At 49.1% G+C, this 14,898-nt stretch overlaps 1 protein-coding gene and 1 non-coding gene across 2 annotated transcripts; one reads left to right on the forward strand and one right to left on the reverse strand.

Annotated features, from left to right (window-relative positions):
• Positions 1 to 5,717: 5,717 nt before the first annotated feature.
• On the reverse strand, positions 5,718 to 5,813 carry LOC127325646 (small nucleolar RNA SNORD96 family). Its single transcript, XR_007867319.1, has one exon. It is a non-coding gene; the product is annotated as a small nucleolar RNA SNORD96 family (small nucleolar RNA).
• Positions 5,814 to 9,539: 3,726 nt separating this feature from the next.
• Positions 9,540 to 14,398, forward strand: LOC127325644 (probable disease resistance protein At1g61300). The gene is made up of 3 exons (XM_051352452.2): positions 9,540 to 9,893; positions 10,913 to 12,101; positions 12,207 to 14,398. Exons 2-3 carry the CDS (start codon positions 10,932 to 10,934, stop codon positions 13,884 to 13,886), a joined length of 2,850 nt encoding a protein of 949 aa, XP_051208412.1. The 5' UTR covers positions 9,540 to 9,893; positions 10,913 to 10,931; the 3' UTR covers positions 13,887 to 14,398.
• Positions 14,399 to 14,898: the final 500 nt, after the last annotated feature.

Raw genomic sequence — 14,898 nt, forward strand, 5'->3', positions numbered from 1 at the left:
CGGAGCCAGCCTCGGTCTTCCCCGACACTCCCGTGGCTGGCGCCAAGGCGAGGGCCCAGCGGCGTCAGCGCCAGTCCACCCTGCCGTCCCGCCACAGCGCTAGGCTCGCTCGTTCCCGCTCAGGGGCCGAGGTGGTGGAGCCGACCGTGGCCGAGCAGGCAGAGCGGCGGGCGGCAGCCCGCAACCTCGACTCAGGTACACGCTCCACTCCTCGTCCCCCCTCCTCTGCTCCTCCTCCCCCCCTCGGGCTCTCGGTTCTCGGTTCTTGCTACGGCGTCGCTCGACCACCTTGGTCAGGTGGCGTCGGATTGCGGTGTGGTTTTCAGGGGTGAACGCGGCCCTCGGGCTGAACAGCTGGCGGCGATTCAGGCCAAGGAGGTCTACGATGGCGTACTCGCAGCATCTCGCGCTCAGTTGGAGCGCGAGAGGGCGACCTCCGCTACCTCGACTGACCCGGTGCAGCTGGCATCAGGGTCTGGTCTGGAGCCGTCCAATGGGTCTACCCCGTTGGATAGCTCTGACGCGGCCCCCCAGGTAGGGGGACCGCGGGGGAGACCTCCTAGACCCCCGTCCGGTCCCTCGACACGTAGTAGGGCTCGTTCGGTTCCCAGTAGGGGAACCCCCCAAGCCGATGTGATCCAATGAGTGCCCCCTTCTTCTCACTCATCTGGAACATCAGGGGGTTCGAGGCCCCGGGTCTCAAACAACAACTGAAGGAATACATACGGCGCGAGAATGTGGATATTGTTGGGCTCCAAGAGACGATTAAGGAGTCTTTCCTCCTCCATGAGCTGGAGGGTCTTAGTAGACACAAGTTCGCCTGGCATTGGCGTCCTGCCTCGGGTCACTCGGGTGGCATCCTCCTAGGCGTGAGGGAGGATACCTTCGAGGTCGAGGATATGGAGCACGGCGAGTTCTTTGTGAGTATGGCCGTTACCCATAGACGATCTAACCTCAGCTGGGAGGTTATTATTGTCTATGGGCCGGCGGACCATTCCAGATCTCAGGCCTTCCTGGTGGAGCTGCGGGCTAAGATTGACCGGTGTACCACCCCAGTGGTAGTAGCCGGTGATTTTAACTTGATACGCTCCCCGGAGGACAAGAGCTCGCGTCGCGTGGACATCCCGAGGATGCGGATGTTCAACGACTGCCTTGCGGATCTCGCCCTTAGAGAGATCACTAGAGTGGGTGCCCGGTTCACGTGGTGCAACAACCGCATTGACCCGGTCCAGAGTGTGCTGGACCGGGTCTTTGTGTCTGTTGAATGGGAAATGGAATTCCCATTATGCACCCTCAGGGCGGCCACCAGGATCAGGTCTGACCACTCCCCACTTCTCCTGTGCTCGGGGGGCTCTACCCCCCCGAGGCTAAACCGTTTCCACTTTGAAAACTTCTGGCTTAATCAGCCAGGGTTTGTGGAGGCGGTTGGTTACAAGTGGGAGCGGGCGGCAGAGTCCCCACCACGAGTCTTCAACGCAGTCGATGTTTGGCATCACTGCACGAAGATGGCCCGCCAGTTTATGCGTGGCTGGGGGGCGAACCTCGGGGCGGAGGTTTGCCTAAAGAAGGACCTACTTCTCCGCCAGATCCAGGAGTTAGATCGCGCCGCGGACGAGGAGGGCTTAGCCGCTGAGGAGTGGCTTCAGCGCTTCGCCCTGGAGCACTCGCTCATGGAGATTTACCGTGGGGAGGAGGTTTTCTGGCGACAACGGAGTCGCCAGAATTGGCTCCTCCAGGGGGATGCGAACACTGCTTACTTCCATGTGATTGCCAATGGCCGTCGCCGGAAGTGTTCCATCCCCTGTCTTTGGGATGGTGATCTCCTGTTGGAGGAGGCCGGGGAGATCACCACCCATATTTATTCCTTCTATAAAGGCCTCTTCGCGGCAGGCCCCAGAACCGGGGTTGCCCCCGCGGCAGATCTATGGCCAGCTAGGGCCTGGGTCTCAGACGAGGAGAATGCCGCCCTCACCCTTCCGTTCCTCCCAACGGAAGTCCGGGGCGCGCTTGAGGGCATGAAGTCTAGCTCGGCCCCTGGCCCTGATGGTCTCCCGGTTGTCTTCTTCCAGAAATTCTGGGCGAAACTCTAGGAGACTATCATGCCAATGTTTCAAGAGTTCTACGTGGGAACTCTTGACATGGGGCGGCTGAACTACGGTGTTATTACCTTGATCCCCAAGGTTGTGGGGGCCACGGATATACGCCAGTTCAGGCCTATTACGGTCATCAACGTAATCCAGCGGTTGTTCTCCAAGGTGTGTGCGGTAAGGTTGGCCCCGGTTATGGAGCGGATTACGCACCAATACCAGTTTGCCTTCCTTAAGGGCCGCCACATCCATGATGGGATTCTAGCTCTGCACGAGATTGTGCACGAGGTTAGGAGTCGACACCAGAGGGGTGTCTTCCTAAAACTAGATTTCCAGAAAGCGTACGACCGTTTGGATTGGTCCTTCCTCCGGTAGGTCCTCCAGAGGAGAGGCGTTGACGACCGTATGATTGGCTGGATTATGCAGACGGTGATGACTGGCAGCACGGCCATCAACATTAATGGGGAAGTGGGTCCCTATTTTAGGCCGGCGTGTGGAGTGAGACAGGGTGACCCCCTTTCCCCTATCCTCTTCAACGCGGCGGTTGACTCCCTGGCCGAGATCCTGGAGAGGGCTAGGATCTCGGGCCATATTACCGGAGTGGTCGGCCACCTCATCCCTGGTGGAGGGGTGACCCACCTCCAGTATGCGGACGATACCATGATCATGTTCGAGGGCTCGGACCGGGACATCCAGAACACCAAGTTCCTTCTCCTCTGTTTTGAGGCCATGTCGGGCCTCAAAATAAACTTTGACAAAAGTGAGGTAGTGGTCTTGGGGTACCCTCCGGAAGCTCAACAGCGGATCGCTGACAACCTCAATTGTAGGTTGGCAACCTTCCCTGTGAACTACTTGGGGGTACCTGTTAGGGATTCTAGGATCCTTATTAGAGACCTCGCCCCCCTTGTGGGGCGAGTTAGAGCGAAGGCTGAACCATGGTGCGGGAGGTTCACCTCCAAGGGTAGCAAAACAGTTCTCATCGATTCATGCTTGTCTAGTCTTCCCATGTATATCATGGGCCTGTACCTCCTCCCTGAAGGGGTACATGCGGCCTTCGACAAAGAGCTATCTCGCTTCTTCTGGCAGGACAGGACAGGCCGCCAGAAATATCACATGGTCAAATGGGCCGATGTGTGCGCCCCCAAGGATCTTGGGGGCATAGGGATAATCTCCTCTCGTCACATGAATGTGGCCCTCATTCTGAAATGGGTTTGGAGGATCCTCTCTGATGATGGGGGTTTGTGGCTTAAGTTAATCAAGGCGAAGTACCTACGGGGCCGGCCTCTGCTTGCCTGTGATCGTCGGGAGGGATCTCAGTTTTGGAGGGCCCTCCAGGACGTTAAGCATGAGGTTAGAGCGGGACTGTCCTTCTCCATAGGCGATGGTAGAGGGACCATGTTCTGGCTGGACCCGTGGTTGGGGGCTAGTCCCATCTGCCTGGACTTCCCGGACCTGTTCGCTATTTGCGCCGACCCACCCTGTCTTGTCGCCGACGTCGCCCAGAGGGGCTGGGATATCCTGTTCCGTCGCGGGCTTACCCAGGGAGAGGCCCTGAGTCTGGCTCGGCTGCGGAACCTCCTCCCGGACGCCTTGCCGGGAGGACTAGATTCGCCTTCTTGGCGCCTGTCGCCCTCTGGTTCGTTCTCTGTGCGGACTGCGTATAGGGCCTTGTTTAGGGGCCCCCCGTTGCCTTGGACGGCTCCCCTTTTCAAAGCACCCATCCCGCTTAAGACGAAGATTTTCATATGGCAGCTGCTTAGGGATCGCCTTCCCTCTGGGGTGGAGGTTGCGAAGAGGCACGGGCCGGGCGACGGGCTTTGTCCATTGTGTGCGGTCCCGGAGACGACGACCCACATAATGTTCTCTTGCCCTGCGGCCCGCTTCCTCTGGAGCTTCCTCCAGGAGGCGCTGGGGCCTGAGTGGCAGGCCTCAGTCCTCGGTGAGTTTATTGAGGCCCACGCGAACAACACCGGAAGGAGGAGGCGCCTCTTCTGGCTGGTGTTCGCGGCCTTAACCTGGACTCTATGGACTGTGCGTAATAAGATGGTCATTGAGCGTATCCTCCCTCGACGCGCTTCTGACTCCTTATATTCTTTCTTGGCTTTGTTGCAGCAGTGGTACCCGTTGTGTAGGCAGCGGGACAGGGAGCGCCTGGACGGCATGTTGGAGGATCTTCTTGCGGCTGCCCGTCGCCTTTTTACGTCGTCCAGCCTCTGAGTGACCCTTCTCTTTGGGGTTGTATCGCTTTTCTAGTTCGTTTGGGCATGTTGTGCTGTTGCCCCAGCAGACTGTTGTTGTGTGTGGGGTTCTCGTGGTCTTGTATCTGAACCTTGTATGGATGTGGTTGCTTTATTTATAAAGCGGGGTGAAAGCCTATTTCGAGGAGGGATGTGCATTAGTTAACTTCTATCTTGTATCCCGCTCCTGCTAGTAGGCATGTAACAAAAACTTCTATCTTTTCAACAAGATAAAACGCAAAGGTCAAGCCCTGCAGAGAGTCGCAGAACAACGTGTTTTGGTAACAAATAAAAAAGAGAGCTAGTCATGAATGAATCAACTTGATTGAGAATGAAGAACAACTAAACTTGGATGTTGCATGTTCGTGGGCATCATGTGTGAATTACCAAAGCAAATTTGTATTTGGACCTGACATGAAGACGGTGTGACTATTTTGTTGTTTTCTCAAATCAGTGTCTATGCTGCGAAATAATGTATCAACCACCTTCCCGCATAAACCAGTTGAAAATAGAAAAATGTTATCAAATAAGTAGCCACTCATAAATGTCACCTATCTAATCAAACCATCAGGATTTGATTTCTGAAATCTAATGTCAAATATGTCAGAATTGCAGATTTGACGGCAATGGACCTAAAGAGCATCAACATGTTTTCCGCAAAGCTCCAGGAGTACAGATAGATAGCTCGAATACAATAACAATAACAGAGATCCCAAACAAAAATAAAGGAGCAACTGCTAAAAAAGATAAGAGAACAAACAAACTTAAAAAAAGAGACAAAAAAAAAGAGTGAATTGAGAATTTCGGGATGCACGAAATCAGGACCTCGGGATTCTGGAAATGACAGCATGGCCAATAAGCCAATCAGTCCCCAAAGATGGAAAACTTTCACATAGGTTATCATATGCAAACACATTCTAACCAACCACAAGACCCAACAAATATTATATACTAATAGATAGATGCTATAAGAAAGAAAAAATATGTTCAATTTGGCACCAAAATTCCTCCCCACCGCCCCATCAACCATTCCACACCCACCACACCATCTTCTAAACCAAAAGCAAGTGAGGCAGGAACCCCGGTGTTTCAGCCTTTCATGCCCACCCCGCGTGCTCGCAGTATATTGATCATGCCAAGAACCATCGCCACAGTCGCCGTAACCAAAATATATTTAGTACCGATAGACAATTTATTTAAGAGAACCAAAAAGTTTTTCAATTTGGTCCCAGAGCTATAGAATAAAAGCATAGCCGCATACCGACTAATCAGCCCCAATGATGATATGATTAGAATATTTTTCATCACCGGACAAGCATGAACAACTGCGCTGAAATGGAATTTCAACACTGAAGAACGACTCTGAAACAAAAAAAAACAAAATTTCTACTTTGAACATCAGATTTGCAGATTTGACACCATGACATATGGAATGCACTAATCAGTCCCGAAAGATAGTGTGTTGTGTTCATGTTTGTCATCATTGTTCAGACCAAATACTATCCACAAGAAATGGTGAAGGCATTAGCAAGACCAAAGGAATGGGAGAACCACAAAATAAACGATCAATCAAAATCAAATGATCAAAGACTCGCAACTTGCAGATCACCCAAAGTTGTTCAATTTGGCCTCAAAATTGCAGAATGACAACGCATAGCAACTGATCAGTCTAGATAGATGGTATGACTAGTACAAGTTTTTAACACCGGAGGGGCAAATTAAATCCGAACCACAGAAACTAAGAAATTCTATTTCAGAGGAAATTAGGGGGAATTGGATATCAGTATTACAGATTTGACAACATAGCACATTGAGCGCACCTCTAGGAACCGTGCCTTCCGGGTCGCTCATGCGAGCGACTCCAGAGGCGACCAAAATCCTAGCCGAAAAGCCACCGTCGACGGCAGTGGCGGCACCCGGCCATCAAAGACGGAGGAGAATGTCGGAAGCACCCCCGGCCGCTTGTCTTCGCGCGAAGTTGAGTGGTGTGGAGGTTATGCGAGGTGGAGCAGGGTTGCGGCTGGGCCTCGGCGTGGTTCTGCGCGTGGGCGAGGCAGCGAGGCCCCCCTAGTGAGGTTCGCCGTGGAAGCGGCAAGGCCCGATTTGGGCCCATTCCGGGCTTGATCCGGGCCCATGGACGGAGATAGGAGGGACGAAGGGGGCTTAGCACCCCCATGGTTTGGATTTTATGAAGAATAATTATCACTAGAACTCTAATTCTTGTTGATTTAGCTAACTTTGCCGTCCTCGTCAAGTTTAGAACACCATTTTGCCCCCTTAAGGTGGGAAACTCACTCTATCCCTTTCTAGGCCGATGTCGGCAGGGATCTGCTGGGGGCTGGCGCGATGGGGAGGTGCTGGCATCAAGCGTGAGGGCCTAACCTTGGTCCGTCCAGGGTTGTGCGTCGCCTCACTGTGGCTTTGCTCCGGTGCGCTAGCTTCCCTCGGGCTGGAGGTCGTTCGGGGCTGTTTTGTCTGTCCACTAGCGTGGGGAAGTGGAAGGATGGACGGCAGGAGTTCGGGGCTAGCCGGGATGAAGCTCTATAGGTGGTCGCCGCCTCCCTCGTCGGTGACAAGTGTTGGTTTCTCTTGGTGTCATGTCAGGCTTTTGGTTCCTAGTGTGGAATATGGGCCCAGTGGAAGGGCTAGGAGAAATCCCTATGCTAGTGTAGTATGACGGTGACACCTGTGGGCGTCGTCACCTTCTTAAAGGCATCGTCTAGGCCATCTCACCATGCCCCCTCCTGAGCATCAGGGAAAACCCTAGACCCAACTTGCTGGTTCAGGCAGCGGCGGCGCATCAGCATGTCAAGGTTGGCTGCTACTTGGAACGTGGGCGTCTTGGGCGCAGTGTACACTGGCACTAGCGTTTCTTGGATGACGCTATCCTCACGTCCGGCAAGGTCCTGTTGTCCGCTCGCCAATCTTCTAGGTGCTATGGGTGGGCTGTACGTCAACGTGTGTCGTCCTGGAGCTAGGGTTTGCTCTAAATTATCTTGTTTCAGTTGTGACACAATCTTGAGCCGTGTGTCCCGGTCTGTGCATTCTTGGTCAGATGTTGGGCAAGGTGTGTGTACTTGTTCTGGGTGTGGGTTGTTCGTTGAAAGCTTTTTGATTCGATTTCCCTTACAAACTGGATTAAAATTTCTACTTCTAAGATCAATAAAAAACGCCCAGTTCTTCCGCGGGTACTCGGAAAAAAAACCTACCGCTTTAGTGTGAGGGTATTTATTAGTAGTAGCAAAATTTTAGAAGCCTGATGTGTCATGGATGTTTGGAACATTGGCCTTCAAATTAGACCAAATGAATTTCCTCGATCTTATTATACTTGCTGGACTACATTTTAGATTATTATTGGTAGCTTTCCACATCCCGTAAATTACTTGCTGGACATTAGAGCATCTGGCAGTTGAACGGCAGCAATACATGTGGATCGGCCGGCAATGTGGAGTTAACAATGGCAAGCAGGCAATATTTTTGCTGCCCGTCACTGTCGCATGCTGCTCGCCAATGCACAATACTGATTGGTAGGTAATAGTCTGATATACTAGCATCAATTATTGATGAGATACCAAAACGCTTAAGCTACCAGATTCAGAGGTATACTAATCAGCAACTAGCGTCATAAAAATAAGAGCATCTCTACTCGCGTCCCCCAAAGCGTCTTCCAAAGATTTTTAGGGCGCGTCGGACATTTTTCGATCCTAGTCGCACGCCCCAAATGCCTCTTCCGTCCGGCGTGACCCAATACGCTGTCCGGCGCTCCGAGCCCATCCTCGCTCCACAGGGGACGCTCTGGGCGCGCCAGACAGAGCGAGAAGCGAGGCGCGGAGTGGCGGGCCCGACGCGTCATTGACCCATTGAAAGTCTCACGCCACATCGCGTCCTCCCGCCACTTCCCGCCGCCAGACGCTCTTTTCTCTAACCAGCGCGATAGCAGCAGAGGCGCGCCGGTGGCGCCCGCCCTCCTTGTTCTGAAGCCGGAGGTGAAGGAGGAGCAGGAGGCCGAGGAAGCCGCGAAGGTGGCGGAGTACGAGCGGCGGCAGCGCATCATCGCCAGCAGCGATGACCCAGAGGATTGCCTAGGGCTGCACGCGGTGTTCGTGGCGTCCTTGAACGACAAAGACGCCTGGAGGGGTGACGTCGACACGGCGATCGCCATGTCCATCCGCAACGCTGGGATGGAACTCGTCGACCTCACCAACGACGACGAAGCTGGACCCAACAGCGCGGTGAAGGACGAGCCCGATAATCACGGCAAGAAGCACGCCGTCGACGATGACATGTACAACTTCCACCAGTACTAGACTCCTCTGGGCGTCGCAAGTTCAACTAGATTAGGGTTTAGGTTTAAATTTCATCGAATTCGGTTCAAATCCATGTAATATATAGTAAGTTTGAATGAATTCGACTATTTTCGATTAAATTTAAAAAAAATCTAAATATTTGTTTGGGGGACGTGACTGGGCAGCGACATCCCCCAAACACGACACAAAGAAAAAACGTCCCCAAAACGCTCGATCCTGCGTTGTTTGGGAGACGCTTTGAGAGACTCGACTGGAGATGCTCTAATTCTTCCCAACTGCTACTCTACGGAGAGCATACATTTCCATCTAACAGCGTTTATTATTTCAGATGCCACGTATAGGAGACATGGACAGCTAGTTATAATTGACTTATTAAAAAGAGGAATACGGATTTGAGAAATGACCCAGCAGCTGAAACTGAATTTCATTTTCCCCACTCTAATTGTGGGCAATCTTCCGATTAACTTAACTGTGTTGCTGCTGAGATCCGAGCTAGGTACCCAACTAAAAGAAGTACCCAATGAATAGGACATATGGGTTGTTTACTAGCGCTCACGGTCACATGCTGTCGCCAATGCACAATACTGATTGGTAGGTAATAGTTTGATATACTAGCATCAATTATAGATCGGGGACGAATACGCTTAAGCTACCAGATTCAGAGGTATACTAATCAGCAACTAGCGCTCATGGACTAATCCTTCCCAACTGCTACTCTACGGAGAGCATACGTTTCCATCTAACAGCGTTGATTATTTCAGATGCGACGTAGGAGACATGGACAGCTACTTATAATAATAACAATATTAAATTACTGTAGATGTTCGATCATCCTTTTCAGCAGTTGGGACAATTCGATATGACCATAGTATTATCTTCCGCGAATCTTCCTGTCTCACGCCGTGCACTTCTCTCCGTCTCCGGTGAATCCCTCCGCACATTGTCCCTCTCCTCTCCTCGCCGCCATAGGATTTCTTACTCGCCGGCTCGGCGACACTATCCGCCAACCTTGTACGTTAACCGCACCGTGCCGCCCTTCGGGGAGGTTAGAGCCAAAACAACCAGTAGCTGCGGAGGTGGCGAACATGTGGTGGTAGCACTGCGGGGCCGTCAGCACCTTCTCGCCCTTCTCGGCAGATAAACACCGCCGGGAGACGTTCTCCGCGCCGCCCGCCTGGAGAATTCTTGCGCCCAGCGACAGCTTGCCTCTATTTGATTGATTTCCGCATCGACACCTACCAGCCTGAATCGGAGCAGATTATGTAAGCTTCTGTTGTTAACAGTTGCTATTTCCTTGTTCTCGTTTTGTCTGTGCTACCAGATTTGCATTTTCGCTATGATGTTCCTTCCATGCATTGGTAGTCTTGCTCATGTTAATCTGTTGCTGCTACGTGCTGGGGTTGAGGCATACCGACCTTGTAGATATGGTGCAGGATGTGGACTTATCAAGTTTAACTGAATATGCTGATGTCTCACTGAATTTTGTTTCTCACTGAATGCATAGTGCTAGTCTCATATGCAGCCCTTTTTTGGCAGGGCATATCCCTAGAGATATATTGTAGGCTGCTGTATAGGCTTGCACCATGAATTTGATCGGAGCTTGGGGCCTAAACAGCTAGTAGTTTGTACTGTCTTGCCTTTTGAGAATTAAAGCTGGAGAATTTGCCGTCTCTGCTTCCAATTGTTTAGAACGGCAAAGTGTCATGTTGATGTTTTGCATTTGCTTGATACTGGATTTAGTAACCCCTAAGGCCTGAACCGGTTTCATGGCACCGCGTTTTGAGGCGATTATGATTTTGGTGTGACATCATTTTTTATGCCTTTGTCCCCCGATGTTAAGATCAGAAAAAATTCTTTGATTTGGTACTGGTTGATGCAGAGCATGTTTACTGCTTTCAGTCAGTTGGTGTTTAATGTCTTAAGTTCAAGGAAATCAGCACAGTACTTCAGACAACCACTACCTCTATTTTCCTGTGATCTACTGGCATGCATACGCACGTCCTATCTTTTCTTTACAGTTTTCAGTTATCTATTTATTTTTCTTGTTTATAGGTTCCAGCTTTATAAATACCTAACGACTTTCCATGTTCTCATTTCCACTATAAAACGTATGGAGGAAATGAATTTTTTAAATTGAGTACCTTTGGTTTAGCATGTTGCACCATAATGTAAGCCTGCCTTTATTTTCCATTCAATGTTGTTTCCATATTTTTATAGCATTTATTGATTGGTCGTTTTTCTTTGTATAATCGATAACTGAGCCACACCATTTGTCATGTAGTGCCTCTTCTTCAGTTAAAATGGAAGTAGTAGCGCCTTGTGGTGGTTGGTGCGGAGCTACTATCAACACGATCATAAGTCCATTCTATAAACATGTATTGTATTGCTTCACCGCTGGCAAAAACGTGAGGGACCACAAGAGAGAAACTGATGCTCTGAAACTCAAACAGGCAGGCGTCCGAGAGAAGATTCGAGGTAACATGCATTTGTTGGATGCCGTGCCAACAGAACAGGCAAGATTATGGCTGGAATCAACGGATAGAGTTGTATCTAACGAAGCGGCAAACCACATGCGATACACTCAGAGGTACCGATTTCGTGGGTGCTTCTCCCCAAATTGCTTTGGAAACTACCAGATCAGTAAGCGAGCAGTTGAGGAACTGGAAGATGTGAAATCACTTCTCGTTAGTGTACCAGGTGATAATAATATCACACGTGCGCCAGATGCATGTGCTGTCGAGAATATGCTCGTAGTACCTGCTCCAATGCCGCGAAGCCGAGAGGTTATTCTCGTGGATGTTCTCCGGTTCATTCAGAGCAATGATCCCAATGAGCAGATAGTTGGAATATGGGGTCCAGACAAAGATGATAACACAAATCTCGTCAAGAAGATCAACAATTCATTTCTTCAACAAAGTCTCTTTGATTTTGTTATCTTTGTTCCAAGCCCCAACGATTGCTCGGTAACAAATATTCAATCTGAAATCATAAGCAGGCTAGGTATGAAGCAGGATGGTAATGTGGCAACTCGAGCCACCAGGATACGTGAACAACTCGAGAACAAAAATTTCCTACTGATTGTGGATGACCTCCATCAGAATCTGGACCTTCGAGCGATTGGCATTCCATATCCTCTTGGATTCGTGGGAGAGAAGAAGAGGAAAATGGTAATCATGTCACTATCAGGATATAGATCCGTAGGTAATCTGATGGGTGTGAACAAAGATATTGCAATGCCTATTTTGCAAGAGGAGGAAGCGCGCGAGCTATTTAGACAGTCAATAAATTGCCAAGGGGATCTTTATTCTGATCCCAACATCGGGCCACATGCTACTAATCTGGTACGGGCAATAAATGGTCTGCCATCGGAACTGGTACGTTATGGGAAGGCAATGCATCGAATAATGGATGCAAGGTCCTGGAAAGGTGCTATAGATGATGCAGCAAGTAAATTTTCTAGGTCGCGTTCGGTAAGTGTTGATTTGTGTAAAAACTCAAATTTTCTTGGAATCTATAGCTGGTCATAAACCCGTTTTCTGAGTACTAACCTATGTCTGTTTTTTTATGCCTTGAAGATAGAAGACACTCTCCGTCTCATTGAGGATGATCCCATGTTGGGTGTAATTGGAATCTGGGGTCCAGGTGGAGTGGGAAAAACACATCTTCTGAAAAAAATCCAAGGCTTTTTCAGAGGAAGGATGACGGTTATATGGGTGACAGCCTCCAGCCAGTGTTCAGTGTCGAAGGTCCAAACTCAAATTTTGGATGAGCTGAAACTGAAAGGTGATGGTAATGTGGGAAACCAACATGGTATAATTCATGACTTTCTGGAGAATAAAAGCTTTATGTTACTGTTGGATGACCTTTGGGAAAGAATTGATCTGGAAGCAGTTGGCTTACCACTTCCCCTTGGAATTGAACCTTTGAGCAAACTCAAGAGAAAAGTTGTGCTCACAACAAGATTTACATCCGTTTGTGGTGGGATGGAGGTGAAAAAACAGATTCAAGTTCCATATCTGCAGGATATTGAGGCATGGGAGCTATTCAGAGAGAAGGTCGGAGACCAAACTATTTTTTCTCCTTGTATTGAAGATCGCGCAAGAATACTTGTGACTGAAATGAAGGGCTTGCCTTTAGCTTTGGTAACTGTGGGAAGGGCAATGTATGGAAAATTTCGTCCGGATCAATGGGATTCTGCCATCCAACATATGAAAAAGTCATGCTGCATTGACACAAATGAAGACCCACTGAAAATGGAGGAAGAAGTTTTCAGAAAGATCATGTTTAGCTATGATAACTTGAAAAGTGAGAGGCTGAAGAAATGTTTCTTGACTTGTGCACTGTGGCCAGAGGATCATGAGATTCGCAGGGAAGAGCTTGCTCAATGCTGGATTGGCATAGGTCTAGTGGATGTGGGGGACATACAAAGTCCCTACACAAAAGCTTATAGTCTAATGGGTGACCTTACAGGTGCATGTTTGTTAGAGGGCTGTGGAGAATCGAATAATCGTGTCAAACTACATGATGTGATTCGTGATATGTCTTTATGGATCTCTTGTGGCTGTGGTAAGAACAATGACAACTTTTTTGTACGTGCAGAGGTTGGCCCAGATAAAAAAATTAGCATCCCTTGGAGTAGTGCAGAATACATCTCATTAATGTTCAACGGGATGACAAAACTTCCTTCTGTTGGTGATGTTGGTAATCCGCTGAAACTGAGGGTCTTGTGCCTTCAAGAAAATGCGTTGGATGAAACAATAATAGGTGGAGTACTTGTGAATTGCGCTAAACTCACATATCTGGACTTGAGCCATAATAGACTCAAAGGGATACCTGAAAGCTTATGTCACCTGACAGAATTGATACATCTCGATTTGTCACATAACTGGGGTATAGAGGAAGTGCCCCACAGCTTTGGAAACCTCATTAAGCTCAAGTTCCTGTACCTGAAGGGCAGTCAAATAAAAATAATACCAAAGGAGGTCATATCTAGACTTGAAGCATTGGTAATAGTACACGTGGATCTTATGTGGGTGTCTAATTCTATCAGATCTAATGTATTTAGAGAGTTGGGCACACTGAATCACTTGAAAGTTGTTGATACATCAGTAGAACTTTCGGATGCATGGACATCACTTCATGATGCGGCTGACCTACCCATCCGGTCCTTAAGTCTGGTACCATCTGCCCAAAAAAAGGAATTCATCCACCTCTATGATATTTTATCATTGGACTTTTTTTATAGCGTTTATTGATTGGTCGTTTTTCTTTGTATAATCGATAACTGAGCCACACCATTTGTCCTGCAGTGCCTCTTCTTCAGTTAAAATGGAAGTAGTAGCGCCTTGTGGTGGTTGGTGCGGACCTACTATCAACACGATCATAAGTTCATTCTATAAACATGTATTGTATTGCTGCACCGCTGGCACAAGCGTAAGGGTGCACATGATAAAAACTGAGGATTTGATACGCAGGCGGGCAGGGGTCCAAGAGACGTTTCAAGCTAATGGGCATTCCTTGGACGCCGTGCTAAGAGAACAGACAAGATTATGGCTGGAATCAACGGATAGAGTTGTATCTAATGAAGCGGCAAACCGTCTGCGGTACACTCAGAGGTACCGATTGTGTGGGTGCTGCTCCCCAAATTGCTCGAGAAACTATAAGATCAATAAGCGAGCGGTTGAGGAACTGGAAGAGGTGAAATCACTTCTCGGTAGTGTACCAGGTGATAATAATATCACACGTGCGCCAGATCCACGTCGTGTTGAGCGTATGTCTGTAGACCCTGCTCCAATACCACCAAGCAGATGGGTTATTCTCAGGGTTACTCTCCTGTTCATCGTGAGCAATGATCCCAATGAGGGGATAGTTGGAATATGGGGTCCAGACAGAGATGATAACACGAATCTCCTCAAGCATATCAACAATTCATTTCTTGAACAGAGTCTCTTCGATTTTGTTATCTTTGTTCCAAGCCCCAGTGATTGCTCGGTAACAAATATTCAATCTGAAATCATAGGCAGGCTCGGTATTAGGCAAGATGGTATTAAGGCAACCCGAGCCACCATGATACGTGAAAAGCTCGAGAACACAAGTTTCCTGGTGATTGTGGATGACCTACGTCAGAATCTGGACCTTGAAGCGGTTGGTATTCCATATCCTCTTGGATTTGTCGGAGAGAAGAGGAGGAAAGTGGTAATCATGTCACTGTCTGGATACAGATTTGTAGGTAATCTGATGGGTGTGAATAGACATATTGAACTACCT

Source organism: Lolium perenne, chromosome 3 (genome assembly GCF_019359855.2).
Source record: "Lolium perenne isolate Kyuss_39 chromosome 3, Kyuss_2.0, whole genome shotgun sequence".
NCBI lineage: Eukaryota > Viridiplantae > Streptophyta > Magnoliopsida > Poales > Poaceae > Lolium > Lolium perenne.